The sequence below is a fragment of the Oryzias melastigma genome, unplaced genomic scaffold, assembly GCF_002922805.2.
Source record: "Oryzias melastigma strain HK-1 unplaced genomic scaffold, ASM292280v2 sc00348, whole genome shotgun sequence".
Taxonomy (NCBI): domain Eukaryota; kingdom Metazoa; phylum Chordata; class Actinopteri; order Beloniformes; family Adrianichthyidae; genus Oryzias; species Oryzias melastigma.
The window spans coordinates 24343-40287 of record NW_023416946.1 but is presented as its reverse complement, the minus strand read 5'-3'; the positions used below and the strand labels follow the sequence as shown (position 1 = coordinate 40287).

Below are 15945 nucleotides of genomic sequence, written 5' to 3'. Positions count from 1 at the left end.
TTTATTAAAGACTAATTTCTTCTGTTATGGAGGTTCATCATTTTAACTTCCATGTTAAACTAATGAACTTGGATCATGAACGGACTGAACTGCAGTGACACAGATTATTATTTTGATAGTGTTTTTTTCCCCAAAGGCCTCAGCCTTAACTCTACATATTTAAAATCTATGTGACTTTTACACATGTCAAAGTATTGTTTCTATTAGACTGTAAATGAAGATGAAATAAGTGAAATCTTAAATGACTTAGTCAACGTCTGATTAGAGATTTGAATATTTTTACAATAAACAGATTAATCGGTAACACTTTATAATAAGATTCCTTAACAAGCTTTGTTAACACATTAATAAACATTATTAACATTCTTATAAGGTGTTAGTAAGACATTTATTGGTGTAATAAGCCTAATAAGGCTTATTAAATTCCTAAGTTAACACATTTACAAGCATTATTAATGTGTTAATATGATGCTTATTGTTACATTTATTACCATTGTATACGTGGAACAAATAAGTGTTAACAAGCTTAATAAGAATCATTAACAAAACTTGTTAACAGATTAGTAAGCCTTATTAATGTGTACAGTTCTGGTAAGATATTTAATATCATTATAGATGTCTCACACTGACTTATGTGTTAATAAGCTTAATAAGAACCTTTAATAAACTTAAGGATTAATTTACTGCATTAATAATGTGTTAAATGACAGTAAAATATTTATTAGCATTATAGGTGTCTTGCAAATACCTGATAGTGTTAATGAGAATATTGACTACTCAGTCAGACCATTGTCTACTAAGATCATATTAGTAAACCGGTAGTAAGCGTTATAAACCATGGAATAAACCTTGTTAACCATTTATTGAATGTTTTGCAGCACCTTATCTAAAGTGTGGAGTGTTTTACCATAAACAAGCACAAAGCATAAAACTTGTAAAATGAAACTTTTTTATATACAATAGAAACGGAAATATTTATAAACATTCTGTAACAATAAAAACATCTGAAAATGTTTAAACATTTTGTAAAATCACTTTCAAGCTTTAAATAACATTTTCAACAAGTGAGAAAAACTTTCCGAACTCTGAGACTCTAAACAGATGTTTACAAACAACTTTTCAAAAAACAAACTTTTAAAGGCAACAATAACACATAAAACCACCAAAATATTCCTCATTTTTACATCAGTGATTCACTATTTTCCAGTAAGTTACAAAATGCGCCAGTTATTTCTGATCAGAATCAAGTCTACCAGAACACCCACCTGAGTAGGCGCTGAGTGGGTGCTTTCCCGCGATATTTTCATGATGATTGACAAGTGGCGTGAGAGTCCAAAATACCCAACATGCACCGCAATCCAGGCGATCTGCGCAGCGCCGCTTCCACCTGCATGATCTCAAACACAGCTATTCTGACGCCGGGTTCACACTCGACCCAAAGGTCGCTTTCATTCAGCGCCCATGTTAACCTGGCGTGGTTCACTCCAGGCGCGGAGCGGCGCGTCCTCCGTGGAGGGCCCACGCCGTGCGGCGGATCGTTTCGACGTCTGGTCTATTGTGCGCGAGCCGCGAGTGATCCGGGTCAATTTTGGCAGGAAATTACATCAACATGCATGGGAAAATCCAGTTTATTTTCAAAATATAACCATTTTTTCACAATAAAACGCCGCCATTGACAATTACGATCATGTTTTCGTAACAGAAAACAGACTGTAGAGACGAAAATAACCAACACCCACACACACCCAGGCGCGCAAGCACATACACACAAAACAATCGCGTGGATTAAACACCCTCATGGTGTCCTTGGAAGGCTGCTTAAAAAAAAAAAAAACTATCTGGCTAACAGAGTTTATTAATACATTTATAAAACTTACTACCAGTATACAATGGTAATGTAACAGACTATAAAGTGTTCTGGGTTTGTTATGTGTTGCATATTTACCATTGCCTTTACGGTAGTTAAACTGTTGGGAAACTGTGCTGCACAGGGCGTGTCTTTCATTAATAAAGAGATCTTCCAAGTGAACAGACGTCTGTCTCTGAGCTCCATTATTTCCACTCTCTTCGACTACACCACCCTACAACGAACCCACGGGAGGCCGGCTACATTGGTGGCAGCGGTTTTTTTTATATACATAGGTGGTGAAATGAGTGACTTTGAGCCACGCGTTGACGTGGATTAACAACATAGCAGCGATTTTTTTCCCTCTCCCACTAGAGCTAGCTTGTTCACCATGTGGTTCGGAGACGAAGACCCGTTTAAACCCGGCGCGGGACGTTTCGGCGGGCGTTTTCCCCGCACAGACTTTCAAATTTACCTGCCAGCGCCGTTTTCTGGAGATCATGGACAGAGTTTCCAGTGCTGGGCCAGACAGCTGGAAGTGGCTGTCGGCGCGTCGGCGGGCGCCGGCGGGACCTGCAGAGACAAACTCGCGCGGATTTTGCCCACGCGCCTTGGTGGAGCTGCGTTCCTGCTGTGGGACAGCCTCCCGGACTTTGTGAAGTCGGACTACGAAGCCACGAAGGAGAAGCTGGGAGCAGCTTTCGGACAGCGGCAGGGGCTGGAGCGCTTCAGGACCAGCCTGTCGGCGCGGACCCGAGCGGCGGGGGAGAGCCTGCAGGTGTTCGCCGCGGATGTGAGTCGGCTCGTGATGGCGGCGTTCCCGCAGTACGGAGATGTGGCGCAGCGAAAGGAAAAGTTCCGGCGTTTTCTGGCGGGTCTGGATCCTGCTCTTAAAGCAAAGTGTTTGGAGCAGGGCGCCACTGATTTGGAGGAAGCCTTAATAATAGCAGAGAGGTGTGAAAACGCCAGAGAGGCTCTGCAGAAGGACTGTGTGGCTCCCTGTGGCCGCGCTTCCTGCGCTGGGGGTGAGCTTCCCGTACAGTCGGTGTCTACTGCAGAGGGGCTCCATAAGGCTATAGACAAGCTGACTGAGGACATGTTTCAAAAGAGAATGGAAATGAAAGAACTCTCAGCGGAGAACAGAAGACTGAGGGATGTGCCGAGGTCACTCTCTCCATCTGTGTCTCGCTGTGCCTGCGAGGAGAGGGGCTGCCAGGCCAGGTCAGTCTCTGAGAGACATCGTGGTCGCTCTCCGGACCGAGAGCCCTACCACCCACAGTGGGAGTACAAGGCTCCCAGACGCCAGCGGTATTCATCACCTTCTGATTCAACATGGTGGAGAGCTCGGAGCCCCAGCCCAGGATGGGGACCCTCCCAGGATTCAGCTCCCAGAAAACGAGGTGTGCGTTTTCTGCCTCCGCGACACCGTGACGACAGCGAACATCGCGAGGATGTTTCTAAGGTGGGAGTCGGAACCCAGACCTCATGTTCTTCTTCAGACGACACGCATCAGGATGAAGATAAAACTGTGAATGAGGTCGATGCTGCTAACTGCCCTGTGTCTTATGTGAGAGGGGTGATTGAAGGTGCTGAAGCTCCCATCTTGATTGATTCAGGGGCTTCAGTGTCACTCATAAGTGAAGGGTTTCGCATGTCAGTGCCTTCATTGAAGAGCCGACCTCTAAAGAAAAATTTTGTTCTTTCTCGTGCTGTTAATGGACAAATGTTGGACACTCTGGGCACGATTTCAGTTTCATTTCGTTTAGGTTCTACATGTTGGGAACACACATTTTATGTGCTTCGTGAATCCACACAGGTGGTGCTGCTGGGAATGGACTTCCTGGTCCAGAACTACGCATTGTTGGACCTCAGAAGTGGTCTGCTTCAGTTATGGGATGTTTGCGTTCCCCTGTTGCGAAGTCAGGAAATGGTTCCTTTGTGTTGTAACGTGTCTCTGACCAACGTTTTGACTATTCCGCCGCTGAGTAAAGCTCTGGTCCCTGTATCAGTCTCCTGTTCAACAGGCACAAGTCTAGCGGCTATGGAATTTGACGGTTACTTGGAGCCCAATATTTCAGAGAGGATTGGACTGGTGGTCGCGCATTCAGTGACAGCAGTAAAAGGGGGAGTTTCTGTTGCCCGGGTCCTTAACCCTACTGGTAACACTGTCGAGTTGAAACAGGGATTACATTTGGGTGAGTTACATGCGTTAACTCCAGCTGATGTCGGGCCCTCTCTGCCTGTCCCCAATGTAAATGTTGTTCAGTCCCAACCAGCTGCTAAGCCGTTCACTTTGGATGACTCCCCAATTACTGAAGAGCAGAGAGCTAAACTTTCTGCCCTTTTGGGGAGATTTTGCTCAGTTTTCTGTTCCTCTGACAGGGACCTTGGTCGTTGCACAATGGTCAAGCATCATATTCGTACAGGTGATCATGCTCTCATTAAACAGCGTGCATACAGGGCATCTCCGAATAAACAAGCTGAAATTGAACAGCAGGTGTCAAACCTGTTAGCTGATGGGTTGGTTGAGGAGAGCTGCAGCCCCTGGGCTTCACCTGTGGTGCTGGTCAAGAAAAAGGGAGGCCAGTGGCGTTTCTGCATAGATTACCGTCGCTTGAATTCCGTCACTATTAAAGACTCGCACCCGCTGCCAAGAGTTGATGACAGCCTTGATGCCCTGTCTGGTTCCATGTGGTTCAGCACACTTGATTTTTCTATTGGTTACTGGCAGGTAGAAGTGGCTGAGGAAGATTGTGAGAAAACAGCGTTCACGACAGGCAGGGGACTCTATCAGTGGCGTGCCATGCCCATGGGTCTCAGTAACTCTCCTGCCACATTTCAGCGCATGATGGAGCTGGTGCTACGAGGCTTGCCATGGCACATTTGCATGGTCTATTTAGACGACATCCTTATTTACAGCCGCTCATTTGAAGATCACATGCACCACTTAGAAGTGGTTTTAACAAGAATCAGGGATGCTGGGCTGAAGCTGAACTCTGGAAAATGTCATTTTGCCAAAGATCATGTGGTTTTCTTAGGTCACGTTGTTTCCAGAGACGGGCTCCAGCCAGACCCACGAAACACTGACAAGGTGAAAAGTTGGCCCACTCCCCGCACGCCGTCTGAAGTGAAAGCTTTCGTGGGCTTATGCTCATATTACAGGTGGTTTGTGAAAAACTTTTCAGATCATGCCGCCCCATTGAATCACCTGGCAGGTAAGAACGTGCCCTTTGAATGGACGGCCGAGTGTGAAGCATCCTTCACCTACCTGAAGAGGGCACTTACCTCTGAACCGGTGGTGACCTTACCTTTTAGCATCTGTCCACACTTCCTTTAACATGATTTTAATAACTGGTGATTTTAACCTTCATGTGGATAGTGAGTCAGACAACAATGCTGCTCATTTTATGGACTTGCTCACTTCTCTGGATTTTAAACAACATGTCATGCAGCCTTTTTAACATCACTGGTTTTATAAAACAAGAGACCTCTGTGAGAACAGTAAAGAAACGCTTCTTAACTCCTGAAGTGGTCGAAAAATTTATTTGATCTGTTCATTCCAACTCTCCAATAATTTTACCAGCCCCCTGTGACTTACTTGTAGAAAGTTTTAACAATAAATTAACATCTAGTTTGAATTCAGTTGCTCCATTTAAAATTAAAGATGCAAGAATTAAACCCACACCCCCTTGGAGAACTGAGGAAATGAAACAACTGAAAAGACAATCCAGGGTGGCTGAAAGAGGTTGGAGAAAACATAAGCTTGAAATAAACTATCAAATATACCAAAATCAACTAAAACTATACAACCAAACCGCTAAACAAACCAGAAATTCATACTTCGCCAACATCATCTCTGAAAATAAAAATAATCCCAGAGTCCTCTTCAACACAATTGAATCCTTGATCAACTCAAACATTAATAGAAACCCCTTACCAGCTTCTGCTTCATTGTGTGAGGACTTTGCAGACCACTTCAGGAGTAAAATTGATTCTGTAAGATCAAGTGTTTTAAACGACCAGAGAAGTCCTTTTATTGAAAATGATGACTTGATCTTACCTGAGGAAGCACTGGACAGTTTTGACCTGGTTGAAGCTGCAACACTTGGTTGAGTTTTCTCCCAAGTTAATCCAACTACCTGTTTTTTAGATCCCATCCCCACATCACTTTTAAAATCATTTTATGGATCTTTTGAGAGTGAGATTTTAAATATTATAAATTGCTCTCTTCAGACTGGTGTTTTTCCTACTGCCTTTAAAACTGCAGTAGTGAAACCATTACTAAAGAAAACTAATTTAGATCCTATGGTTTTTAATTACTACAGACCAGTGTCCAACTTGCCATTTTTAAGCAAGATTTTATAAAAGCTTGTTTTTATTCAGCTGAACGACTTTCTCTCACATAACAATATCTTTGAGGTTAACCAGTCAGGTTTTAGAACGAACCATAGTACTGAGACAGCCCTGTTAAAGACTGTTAACGATGTTAGAGGCTCCCTGGATTCAGGTCAGATCTCAGTGTTAATTCTACTAGATCTAAGCGCTGCCTTTGACACTGTTGATCACCTGATCCTGTTAAACAGACTAAAAAACAGGACTTTCAGGGACTGTTCTCCAGTGGTTCTCCTCTTACCTCATTGAGAGAAACTTCAAGGTGAGCATGGACACATATTTTTCTGGGGTTCACAATATTAAATGTGGTGTCCCACAAGGCTCTGTCCTTGGCCCCTTGCTTTTTAACATCTACATGCTTGCCCTGGGGAATGTCATCAGGAGGCACAACATCAGCTTTCACAGCTACGCTGATGATACCCAGCTATACATATCCATGTCTCCTGATGACACAAAGCCAATAGAAGCACTTTTTAACTGCATTTTAGATGAAAAATCATGGATGGCAAATTATTTTTTGCAGCTGAACCGGGAAAAAACTGAAATTTTAGTTATTGGTCCTGAAGCCAAGAGAGAGAAACAGTGTTTGAAACTTAAAGACCTTTCCTTAAGTTATTCAGAAACGGTCAGAAACCTGGGTGTTATTTTTGACTCTAAGCTAACTTTTATCCCTCACATTAAAAATGTGGTCAAAACAGGTTTTTATCATCTTAAAAACTTGGCTAGAGTCCGCCCAATTCTCTCTCTTGCTAATATGGAGATGCTGATGCATGCTTTTATAACAAGTAGAATTGATTATTGCAACGCTCTGCTCGCTGGTCTTCCAAAAACGAATATTAAGAACCTTCAGCTTTTACAGAATTCTGCTGCAAGAGTTCTCACCAGGACCAGGCGACGGGCTCATATCACCCCGATTTTAAAATCTCTGCATTGGCTACCCATAAGCATCAGGATTGATTTTAAGATACTTTTAATGGTTTTTAAATGTCTTAATGGTCTTGCGCCTTCTTATTTATCTGATCTTTTAGTCAAATATGAACCCTCGCGGACCCTGAGATCCTCTGGCACGGGTCTACTAGTCATTCCAACAGTGAAAACCAAAACTTATGGAGAGGCATCTTTCCAGTATTATGGACCTCGTTTATGGAATGATCTGCCAGAGGACCTGAGAGCCGCAGAGAACATAGATGTTTTTAAGAAAAGGCTCAAGACCCATCTTTTTAACCTGGCTTTTAGCTAACTTTGCTTCTTTTATTTATTTATTTAATTTTTAATTTATTTTATTTGTGTATCTTTTTTATCATGTTTTATGAATTTACGCTAATTTATTAACAATTTATCTTAATATTCCTTATTTTATTGTTTTTATTGTTTTATTGTTTATTGTTTATTTCTTTATTACTTTTACTTTTTATGATCATTTTTACATTTTATTTATTCTTAAGTTTTATATCCAGTGCTTCCTCATTTGGGTCCTCTCTCCCTTTGGGTCAGCTGCTGTTCAGCCGTTGTGGCTCTGGATGGGGACCTGCATCACCGCCTAGCTGTGGTGAGGTGGGACCCTGTCTGTGATGCTGCATTTGGCTGTCTTTGCGGCTGTTCATTGAAAGGGAGGTCCCAATTATTATTATTAGTGTCCAACAACCAATTTATGTGCTCAGCCTAGTTTCCTATTGTCTATGTCTATCAGTTAGGGAGTGGGTGGTAAGAAAGGGGTGGTGGTATTGTCTGCTGGTTTGGAGCAGGGGTTCTTAATTTTAATTTTAATTTTATTGCATGTTTTTATATTACTTACAATGTTCTGCTTTTCTTGTAAAGCACTTTGTGTTATTCCTGTATATGAAAAGTGCTATATAAATAAAGATTGATTTGATTTGATTGATTTACCAAATTTTTCTTTGCCCTTCAAAATATACACTGACACGTCGAACCATTCAGTTGGGGCTGTTTTAGCTCAGGTGGTTGAAGGTCTGGAGCGTGTGGTGGCATATGCCAGTCAGGCTTTAACGCATACTCAAAAGCGATGGTCCACCTTTGATAGAGAATTGTGGGCTGTTATATGGGCAGTTCGGGAGTTTAAGCATTATGTGGGAATGTCTGCTTTCACTATTGTCACAGATCACCGACCCCTGCTTGGGCTCAGAAAGATGTCCATTGATCACGATCCTTCAGGGCGTCGCGGTCGCTGGGTTTTGGAACTTGATCCATTTGACTGGACAATCATCCACAAAGAAGGTGTGAGACACAGAAATGCTGATGCGCTGTCCAGAAGGCCTGTTTCCCCTGTTTTGGGTGAGGTGAATGTTTCGTCTTCTGCCTGTGTTCTTGCGACTGAACAGGAGCCCCACTTACCCTCTCTTAGTGTGGATGATGCGGACTTTAAGCATTTGCAGAAGGAGGATGCTGACATTAGTGTCGTGGTGGCTTGGTTGAACCAGGGTCGGTCAGGCCCCCCCCCAGTGCGCAGGAGGGGGTCATCAATCAGGCTGAGGAAGCTGTGGACTGAATTTAGTCGACTGTCCATAGTAAATGGGCTATTGTGTCGCACTGTCCTGTCTTCCTCAGATGGTGAGACACGTGTCCAGATAGTAGTTCCCTCAGTGATGGTTCCTGACCTGCTGGAGCAGTTACATGGTGGACCAGCTGCTGCTCACTTTTCAGCCGAGAGAGTTTGGGAGAAGGCAAGGCAGACTTATTACTGGCCTTTCATGCTGCGTGACATAAGGCAGTGGTGTGAGCAGTGCAGGGCCTGTCAAACACGCAGGTGTCCTGCTCCCAAGCCTAGGGCGCCCATGGGAGGCTCATCAGTTAACCGACCTTTGCAGCGTGTGGCAGCAGACATTTTAGAACTTCCGGTGACCTCTACGGGAAACAGGTATGTCTTGGTGGTGGAGGATTATTTCACAAAATTTGTGAACCTTTATGCTCTGCCCAACCAGACTGCGCAGACTGTGGCCCGCTGTTTGTTTGAGGACTATGTGCTGGTGCATGGAGTCCCGGAGACCCTTCACACTGACCAAGGGCGACAGTTTGAGGCTGAGGTGGTTCAGCTCTTGTGTCGGTGGATGGGGATAAAGAAGACCCGCACCACACCCTACCATCCAAAATCCGATGGCATGGTTGAGCGTCATAACAGGACGCTAATTGATCAGTTGGCTAAAATGTTGCTGTCTCATGGGGGTGAGTGGGACGAGTTTTTGAAGGTGGTGTGTTTTGTTTACAACACCACCAAACACTCCAGTACTCATTTTAGTCCCTTTTATCTGATGCATGGTAGGGAGGCCCGTGTTCCAGCTGACGTGTTGGTCCCAAATAGGTTGTTGGACTTGCAAAGTGCTGGGTTCGTCCCGGCATATGCCTCTGCATTGGTGTCTCGTCTCGGTGCTGCCTTCGGTGCAGCCAGACTTCATGCAGCTGAGGCACATAAAAAAAAACAAAAACTCTACCATGATGAGAACGTCTGTCACCGTCCTTTTGTAGTGGGTGCGTTAGTGTGGCTCAGCAATCCAGTTGAAAGTCGCACAAAGCTGGCTCCCCATTGGAAAGGCCCTTACCGAGTGGAACAGGTGTTGACTTCAGGTGGGGAGGCTGCTTTGACTTACCGTATTGTGAACCCCTATGACCTGCTGGACAAGGCCCTGGTGGTTCATCATGACAGACTAAAGCCTTACACTTTGCCAACACCTGCTGTGTCTGACAGAACCACTCATGCACCTTCACCCATCCACAGGCATCATGGAGGCCCTCTTCAGCCAAGAGAGGGGGGACTCCCTGAAAGGGACTGTTTGAACGCCGGACAGGAGGACAGTTCGTTTGTTGTCCCTGGGTACTCCCGCAGCGGACGGCAGGTGAAACCCCCCTCACGGTTTCATGATTTTGTTCTGGTGTGATGTGTTATTGCTCATGTGTTTGTTTCTTTCTGCACTTAGAGAAAAAAAGTGATGTTTGATTCAGGGAGATGAGCAGAGAGAATCGAGGGAATGAAAATCATTGTTTTTTTGTTTGTTTTTTTTGGTGACATGTTTGTTTTATTTAGAAACGGGACGTTTCTTTTGGAGGATGGGACGTGTGTAACAGACTATAAAGTGTTCTGGGTTTGATATGTGTTGCATATTTACCATTGCCTTTACGGTAGTTAAACTGTTGGGAAACTGTGCTGCACAGGGCGTGTCTTTCATTAATAAAGAGATCTTCCAAGTGAACAGACGTCTGTCTCCGAGCTCCATTATTTCCACTCTCTTCGACTACACCACCCTACAACGAACCCACGGGAGGCCGGCTACAGTAATAAATGTAACAATAAGTATCATATTAACACATTAATAATGCTTGTAAATGTGTTAAATTAGTAATTTAATAAGCCTTATTGGGCTTATTACACCAATAAATGTCTTACTAACACCTTATAAGAATGTTAATAATGCTTATTAATGTGTTAACAAAGCTTGTTAAGGAATCTTATTATAAAGTGTTACCGATTAATCAAAGCAGAAGACATTTCCAGGGACTTCATTAAACTAAAGATGTTCAGATCAGTAAAACCCCAACATCCATAAATAAATTCTTCAGTTTTAGAAATGAATTTCAGCCTCAGTTTCTTTCCTCTTGTGGATCAACTCTTTGTATTATTAGAACAATATTGATTGGTAGAAAATCAATGTTCAAGTAAAACTGGTTTAACTGTGAAATTCTAAGAAAAAGATTTATTAGCCTGCAATGGAAATCTTTTGACCTTCATGTTATTTCTGGACAAATATCATCTGAAGTTCAGCTTTAAAGATTTTCAGAAAGTTTGTTTCAAACTTTTCTTCACTGATTCACTTCATCAAGAATACTTGAACAGAGTTATTGTCTGTTTGCAAACCCTTCAGGTTACTGGCTGAAACTTCAACCATAAATGGAATGACATGTTGTTTCTAGAACAGAATGAGACAGAGGATCTACAATGACAACAGAATCTCTGGTCAAATAGTTTCTAATTCAAACAATCAGTGATGGTTAAAGTTCATTTTGAATCTGTCAAATCCTCCATTTCTCTCAAACTCAAAGGAACTCATTTGAAGATGATTCAATGTTTCTAGTCTCCAGTTTTCTGAAGAACAAAGTTCAGTTTGGTGTTGAGTTTGGTATTTTCTGTCAAGTGGAGGATGAAACGTTGGATCACTTAGTTAACTCCACAGTTTTCTTGGTAGTTTTGAGGAAACATCAGGAGACGGATCAGTCAGAAACTCAACATTTTCCTGTTTCAACATTTCAGACGGAATATTCATCCAGAGAACCTGGATGTGTCTTTGTTATTCTTTGGTCAAAATGCCTCATTCCTGCAGTAAATGGAGACGATAAAACCTCATTTTGATACTTTTAGAAATGAGTTAAAATTTTATTCAAGTTTGGAAAATATGATATAAATGAGTTTGCAGATGATACATTAGTTTGAAAACTTATTTTTTCAAAGTTATCAAACATAATCCTTTTTTTTAAAAAAAAAAAACACTGAACCAGAACTTAAGTCATTCATCTGAAAACTATTGATCATCCTAACTATTATCCAGACTCCTTTAACTCTGACAAACACTTACTGTTTCACTTCTGGACAGATGGACTTGAAGTCAGGATTAATACCCGTTGACGTGTCACTCCTGAAGGACACACAGCTGGATCCAGATCCAGGTCCAGATTTAGATCTCTGTCGGACTCTGATGAAAAAAATATTGGTTTTATTAAAAACAAATTTTGTAAAAAAATATATATACAGTGGTGGACAAAACTGTTGGTACCCCTCAGTTAAAGAAGCACAAACCCACAATTCTCACTGAAATCAATTGAAACTTCCAAAAGTAACAATAAATACATTTTTTTTTAAATGAAACAATCAAAATCAGCCATCACTTTTGAATTGTTGATTAACATAATTATTAAAAAAACAAACTAATGAAACAGGCCTGGACAAAAATGATGGTACCTCAATAAAAGATTGAAAACTATTTGACCAGAGTGACATGATTAACTCAGGTGTGTCCTTTAATTCACATCACAGGTGTTTCCAAACTCATAATCAGTCAGTCTGCCTATTTAAAGGGAGACAAGTAGTCACTCTGCTGTTTGGTGAAAAGGTATGTACCACACTGAACATGGACAACAGAAAGCCAAGGAGAGAATTGTCCCAGGACATCCAAAAAAAAAAATGATTGACAAAAATCTTAAAGGTAAAGGCTATAAGACCATCTCTAAACAGCTTGAAGTTCCTGTGACAACAGTGGCTCATATTATTCAGAAGTTCAAGACCCACGGGACAGTAGCCAACCTCCCTGGACGTGGCCGCAAGATGAAAATTGATGACAAACTGACGAGACGGATCGTTCGAATTGTATCCAGAACAACCTCCAAAGAAATTAAAGGTGAACTCCAAGGCCAAGGTACATCAGTGTCGGATCGCACCATTCGTCGTTGTTTGAGCCAAAGTGGACATCAAGGAGGACACCACTGCCGAAAAGAAATCATGAAAAAGCCATACTGGAATTTGCAAAAATGCATGTTGACAAGCCACAAAGCTTCTGGGAGAATGCCCTGTGGACAGATGAGACCAAACTGGAGCTTTTTGGTAAGGCACATCAACTTTATGTTCATAGACTCAAAAATCAAGCATACAAAGAAAAGTACACTGTCCCTACGGTGAAACATGGAGGAGGCTCAGGAATGTTTTGGGGCTGCTTTGCTGCATCTGGCACAGGGTGTCTTGAATGCGTGCAAGGTAGAATGAAATCTGAAGACTATCAAGGCATTCTGGAGAGAAATGTGCTGCCTAGTGTCAGAAAGCTTGGTCCGGTCGCAGGTCATGGGTCTTCCAACAGGACAACGATCCAAAACACACAGTAAAAACCCCCAAGAATGGCTGAGAGAAAAGCGTTGGACAGTTCTAAAGTGGCCTTCCATGAGCCCAGATCTGAATCCCATTGAACATCTGTGGAAGGAGCTGAAACATGCCATTTGGAGAAGACACCCATCAAACCTGAGACAACTGGAGCAGTTTGCTCATGAGGAGAGGGCCAAAATACCTGTTGACAGCTGCAGAACGCTCAATGACAAATACAGAAATCGTTTAATTGCAGTGATTGCCTCAAAAGGTTGTTTAACAAAATATTGAGATATGGGTACCATCATTTTTGTCCAGGCCTGTTTCATTAGTTTGTTTTTTTAATAATTATGTTAATCAACAATTCAAAAGTGATGGCTGATTTTGATTGATTGATTTTCAATAAATTTTTATTTCTTGTTACTTTTGGAAGTTTCCATTGATTTCAGTGAGAATTGTTGGTTTTTCCTTCTTTAACAGAGGGGTACTAACACTTTTGTCCACGTCTGTATATATATATATATATATATATATATATATATATTATTTGGTTTTTATTAAAAACTAATTTTGAGACCAGAGATCTCGCTACGTCGCCCGAATTGGCGTCACCGGGGCCCCACCCTGGAGCCAGGCCTGGGGTTGGGGCTCGGAGGCGAGCGCCTGGTGGCCGGGGCTCCTCCCACGGGTTCCGGTCGGGTCCAACCCGAAAGAGCAACGCGGGATCACTCCCCAGTGGGCCCACCACCTGCAGAGGAGCTCTGAAGGGGCCGGTGCATTGTGGTTTGGGCGGCAGTCGAAAGCGAGTGCCTCGGCAGCCCAAACCCCGGGCATGGAATTTTGCTCTTGGGACATGGAATGTCACCTCTCTGGGAGGGAAGGAGCCTGAACTTGTGCGAGAGGTTGAGAGATACTGGCTAGATATGGTTGGGCTAACCTCGACGCACAGCCTGGGCTCTGAAACTCAGTCCCTCGAGAGAGGCTGGACTCTCTACCACTGAGGAGTTGCCCATGGTGAGAGGCGGCGGGCTGGGGTGGGCTTACTCGTGAGCCCCCAGCTCAGCAGCAAGTGAGGACAGGGTCGTGTCCCTTCGCCTTCGAGGCAGGTCTTTGACAGTAGTTTCGGGTAACGGGCCAAACAGCAGTTCGGAGTACCCGGCCTTCTTGGTGTCTCTTGAAGGGGTACTGAAAAGTGCCCCAACAGGGGACTCCATCGTCCTCCTGGGGGACTTCGATGCCCACGTGGATGATGACAGTGGCACCTGGAGGGGCGTGATTGGTAGGAATGGCCTCCCTGACTTGAACCCAAGCGGTGTTTTGTTGTTGGACTTCTGTGCACGTCATAGTTTGTCCATAACAAACATCATGTTCAAACACAAAGGTGTCCATCAATACACCTGGCATCAGGACACCCTAGGGAGGAGATCAATGATAGACTTTGTAGTCGTTTCAGGCAATCTCCGGCCTTGTGTTCTGGACACTCGGGTAAAGAGAGGGGCAGAGCTGTCCACTGATCACTACCCGGTGGTGAGTTGGATTCGTTGGTGGGGGAGGAGGCCGGAAAGACTTGGCAGACCTAAACGTACTTTAAGGGTCTACGGGAAACATCTGGCTGAGCCCTCCATCAGGGAGGTCTTTAACTCCCACAACCGGGAAAACTTCAAGCAGGTACCGAGGGAGGTTGGTAACATTGAGTCCGAGTTGACCATGTTCTCCACCTCTATTGACTCTGCTGCTTTACGGAGCTGCGGTCGCAAGGTCTCTGGTGTATGTCGTGGCGGCAACCCCCGAGCCTGGTGGTGGACACCGGAAGTAAGGGATGCCGTCAAGGTGAAGAAAGAGTTTTATCAGGCCTGATTGGCTTGTTGGACTCCAGAGGCAGCTGACGGCATTCTAAGTGAGCTTCGGCCCGTGCTGTTTTGGAGGCAAAAACTCGGTCCTGGGAGGAGTTTGGTGAGGCCATGGAGAAGGACTATTGGTTGGCCAAGAGATTCTGGCAAACCATCTGGCGGCTCAGGAGAGGAAAGCAGTTTTCTCCAAGCACCGCTTTCAGTGCAGGTGAGGATCTGTTGACCTCAACTGGGGACATTGTCGGGCGGTGGAAGGAATACTTTGAGGATCTCCTCAACCCTGCTGATGCGCCTTCCGTTGAGGAACCAGAGGCTGAGGAAACTGAGGTGGAACTGTCCATCACCCAAGCTGAGGTCACTGAGGTAGTCAAAGAGCTCCTCGGTGGCAAGACTCCGGGGGTGGATGAGGTTCGCCCTAAGTACCTCAAGTCTCTGGATGCTGTGGGAGAGTCTTGGCTGACACATCTCTGCGGCATTGCGTGGCAGACAGGAACCGTACCACTGGACTGGCAGACTAGGGTGGTGGTTCCCCTTTTCGAGAAGGGGGAACGGAGGGTGTGCTCCAACTACCATGGAATCTCACTCCTCAGCCTTCCTGGGAAGGTCTATCCTCTCTCTCTGCTCTTTGCAGATGATGTTGTTCTGTTGGCTCCATCGAGCCATGACCTCCAGCATGTATTGGAGCGGTTCGCAGCCGAGTGTGAAGCGGCTGGGATGAGGGTCTGCACCGCTAAATCTGAGGCCATGGTTTCTCGACCGAAGAAAGGTAGTTTGCCCTCTCTCGGTGGGTGGAGTGCTCCTGCCTCAGGTGGAGGAGTTTAAATATCTTGGGGTCTTGTTCACGAGTGAGGGAAGATCGGAGCATGAGATCGACAGGTGGATTGGAGTGGCGTCCGCTATTTTGCGGTCGCTGTACTGGTCCGTTGTGGTGAAAAGAGAGCTGAGCCAGAAAGCAAAGCTCTCGATTTACTGGTCGATCTTCGTTCCTGTACTCACCTATGGTC

The 15945-nt window shown here is 44.2% G+C and overlaps 1 protein-coding gene and 1 long non-coding RNA gene across 2 annotated transcripts in view; one reads left to right on the top strand and one right to left on the bottom strand.

Annotated features, from left to right (window-relative positions):
* The first annotated feature begins 2237 nt into the window (after nucleotides 1-2237).
* On the top strand, nucleotides 2238-10595 carry LOC112141069. The gene is made up of 2 exons (XM_024264110.2): nucleotides 2238-3308; nucleotides 9969-10595. Exons 1-2 carry the CDS (start codon nucleotides 2238-2240, stop codon nucleotides 10011-10013), a joined length of 1116 nt encoding a protein of 371 aa, XP_024119878.1. The 3' UTR covers nucleotides 10014-10595.
* Nucleotides 10596-11813: 1218 nt separating this feature from the next.
* The window catches only part of LOC112141071, an 8173-nt gene continuing 4041 nt past the window's right edge, over nucleotides 11814-15945 (bottom strand). Inside the window, exon 3 of the long non-coding RNA XR_002918318.2 lies at nucleotides 11814-11934. This is a non-coding gene — a long non-coding RNA (uncharacterized LOC112141071). The remainder of the gene's footprint in view (nucleotides 11935-15945) is intronic.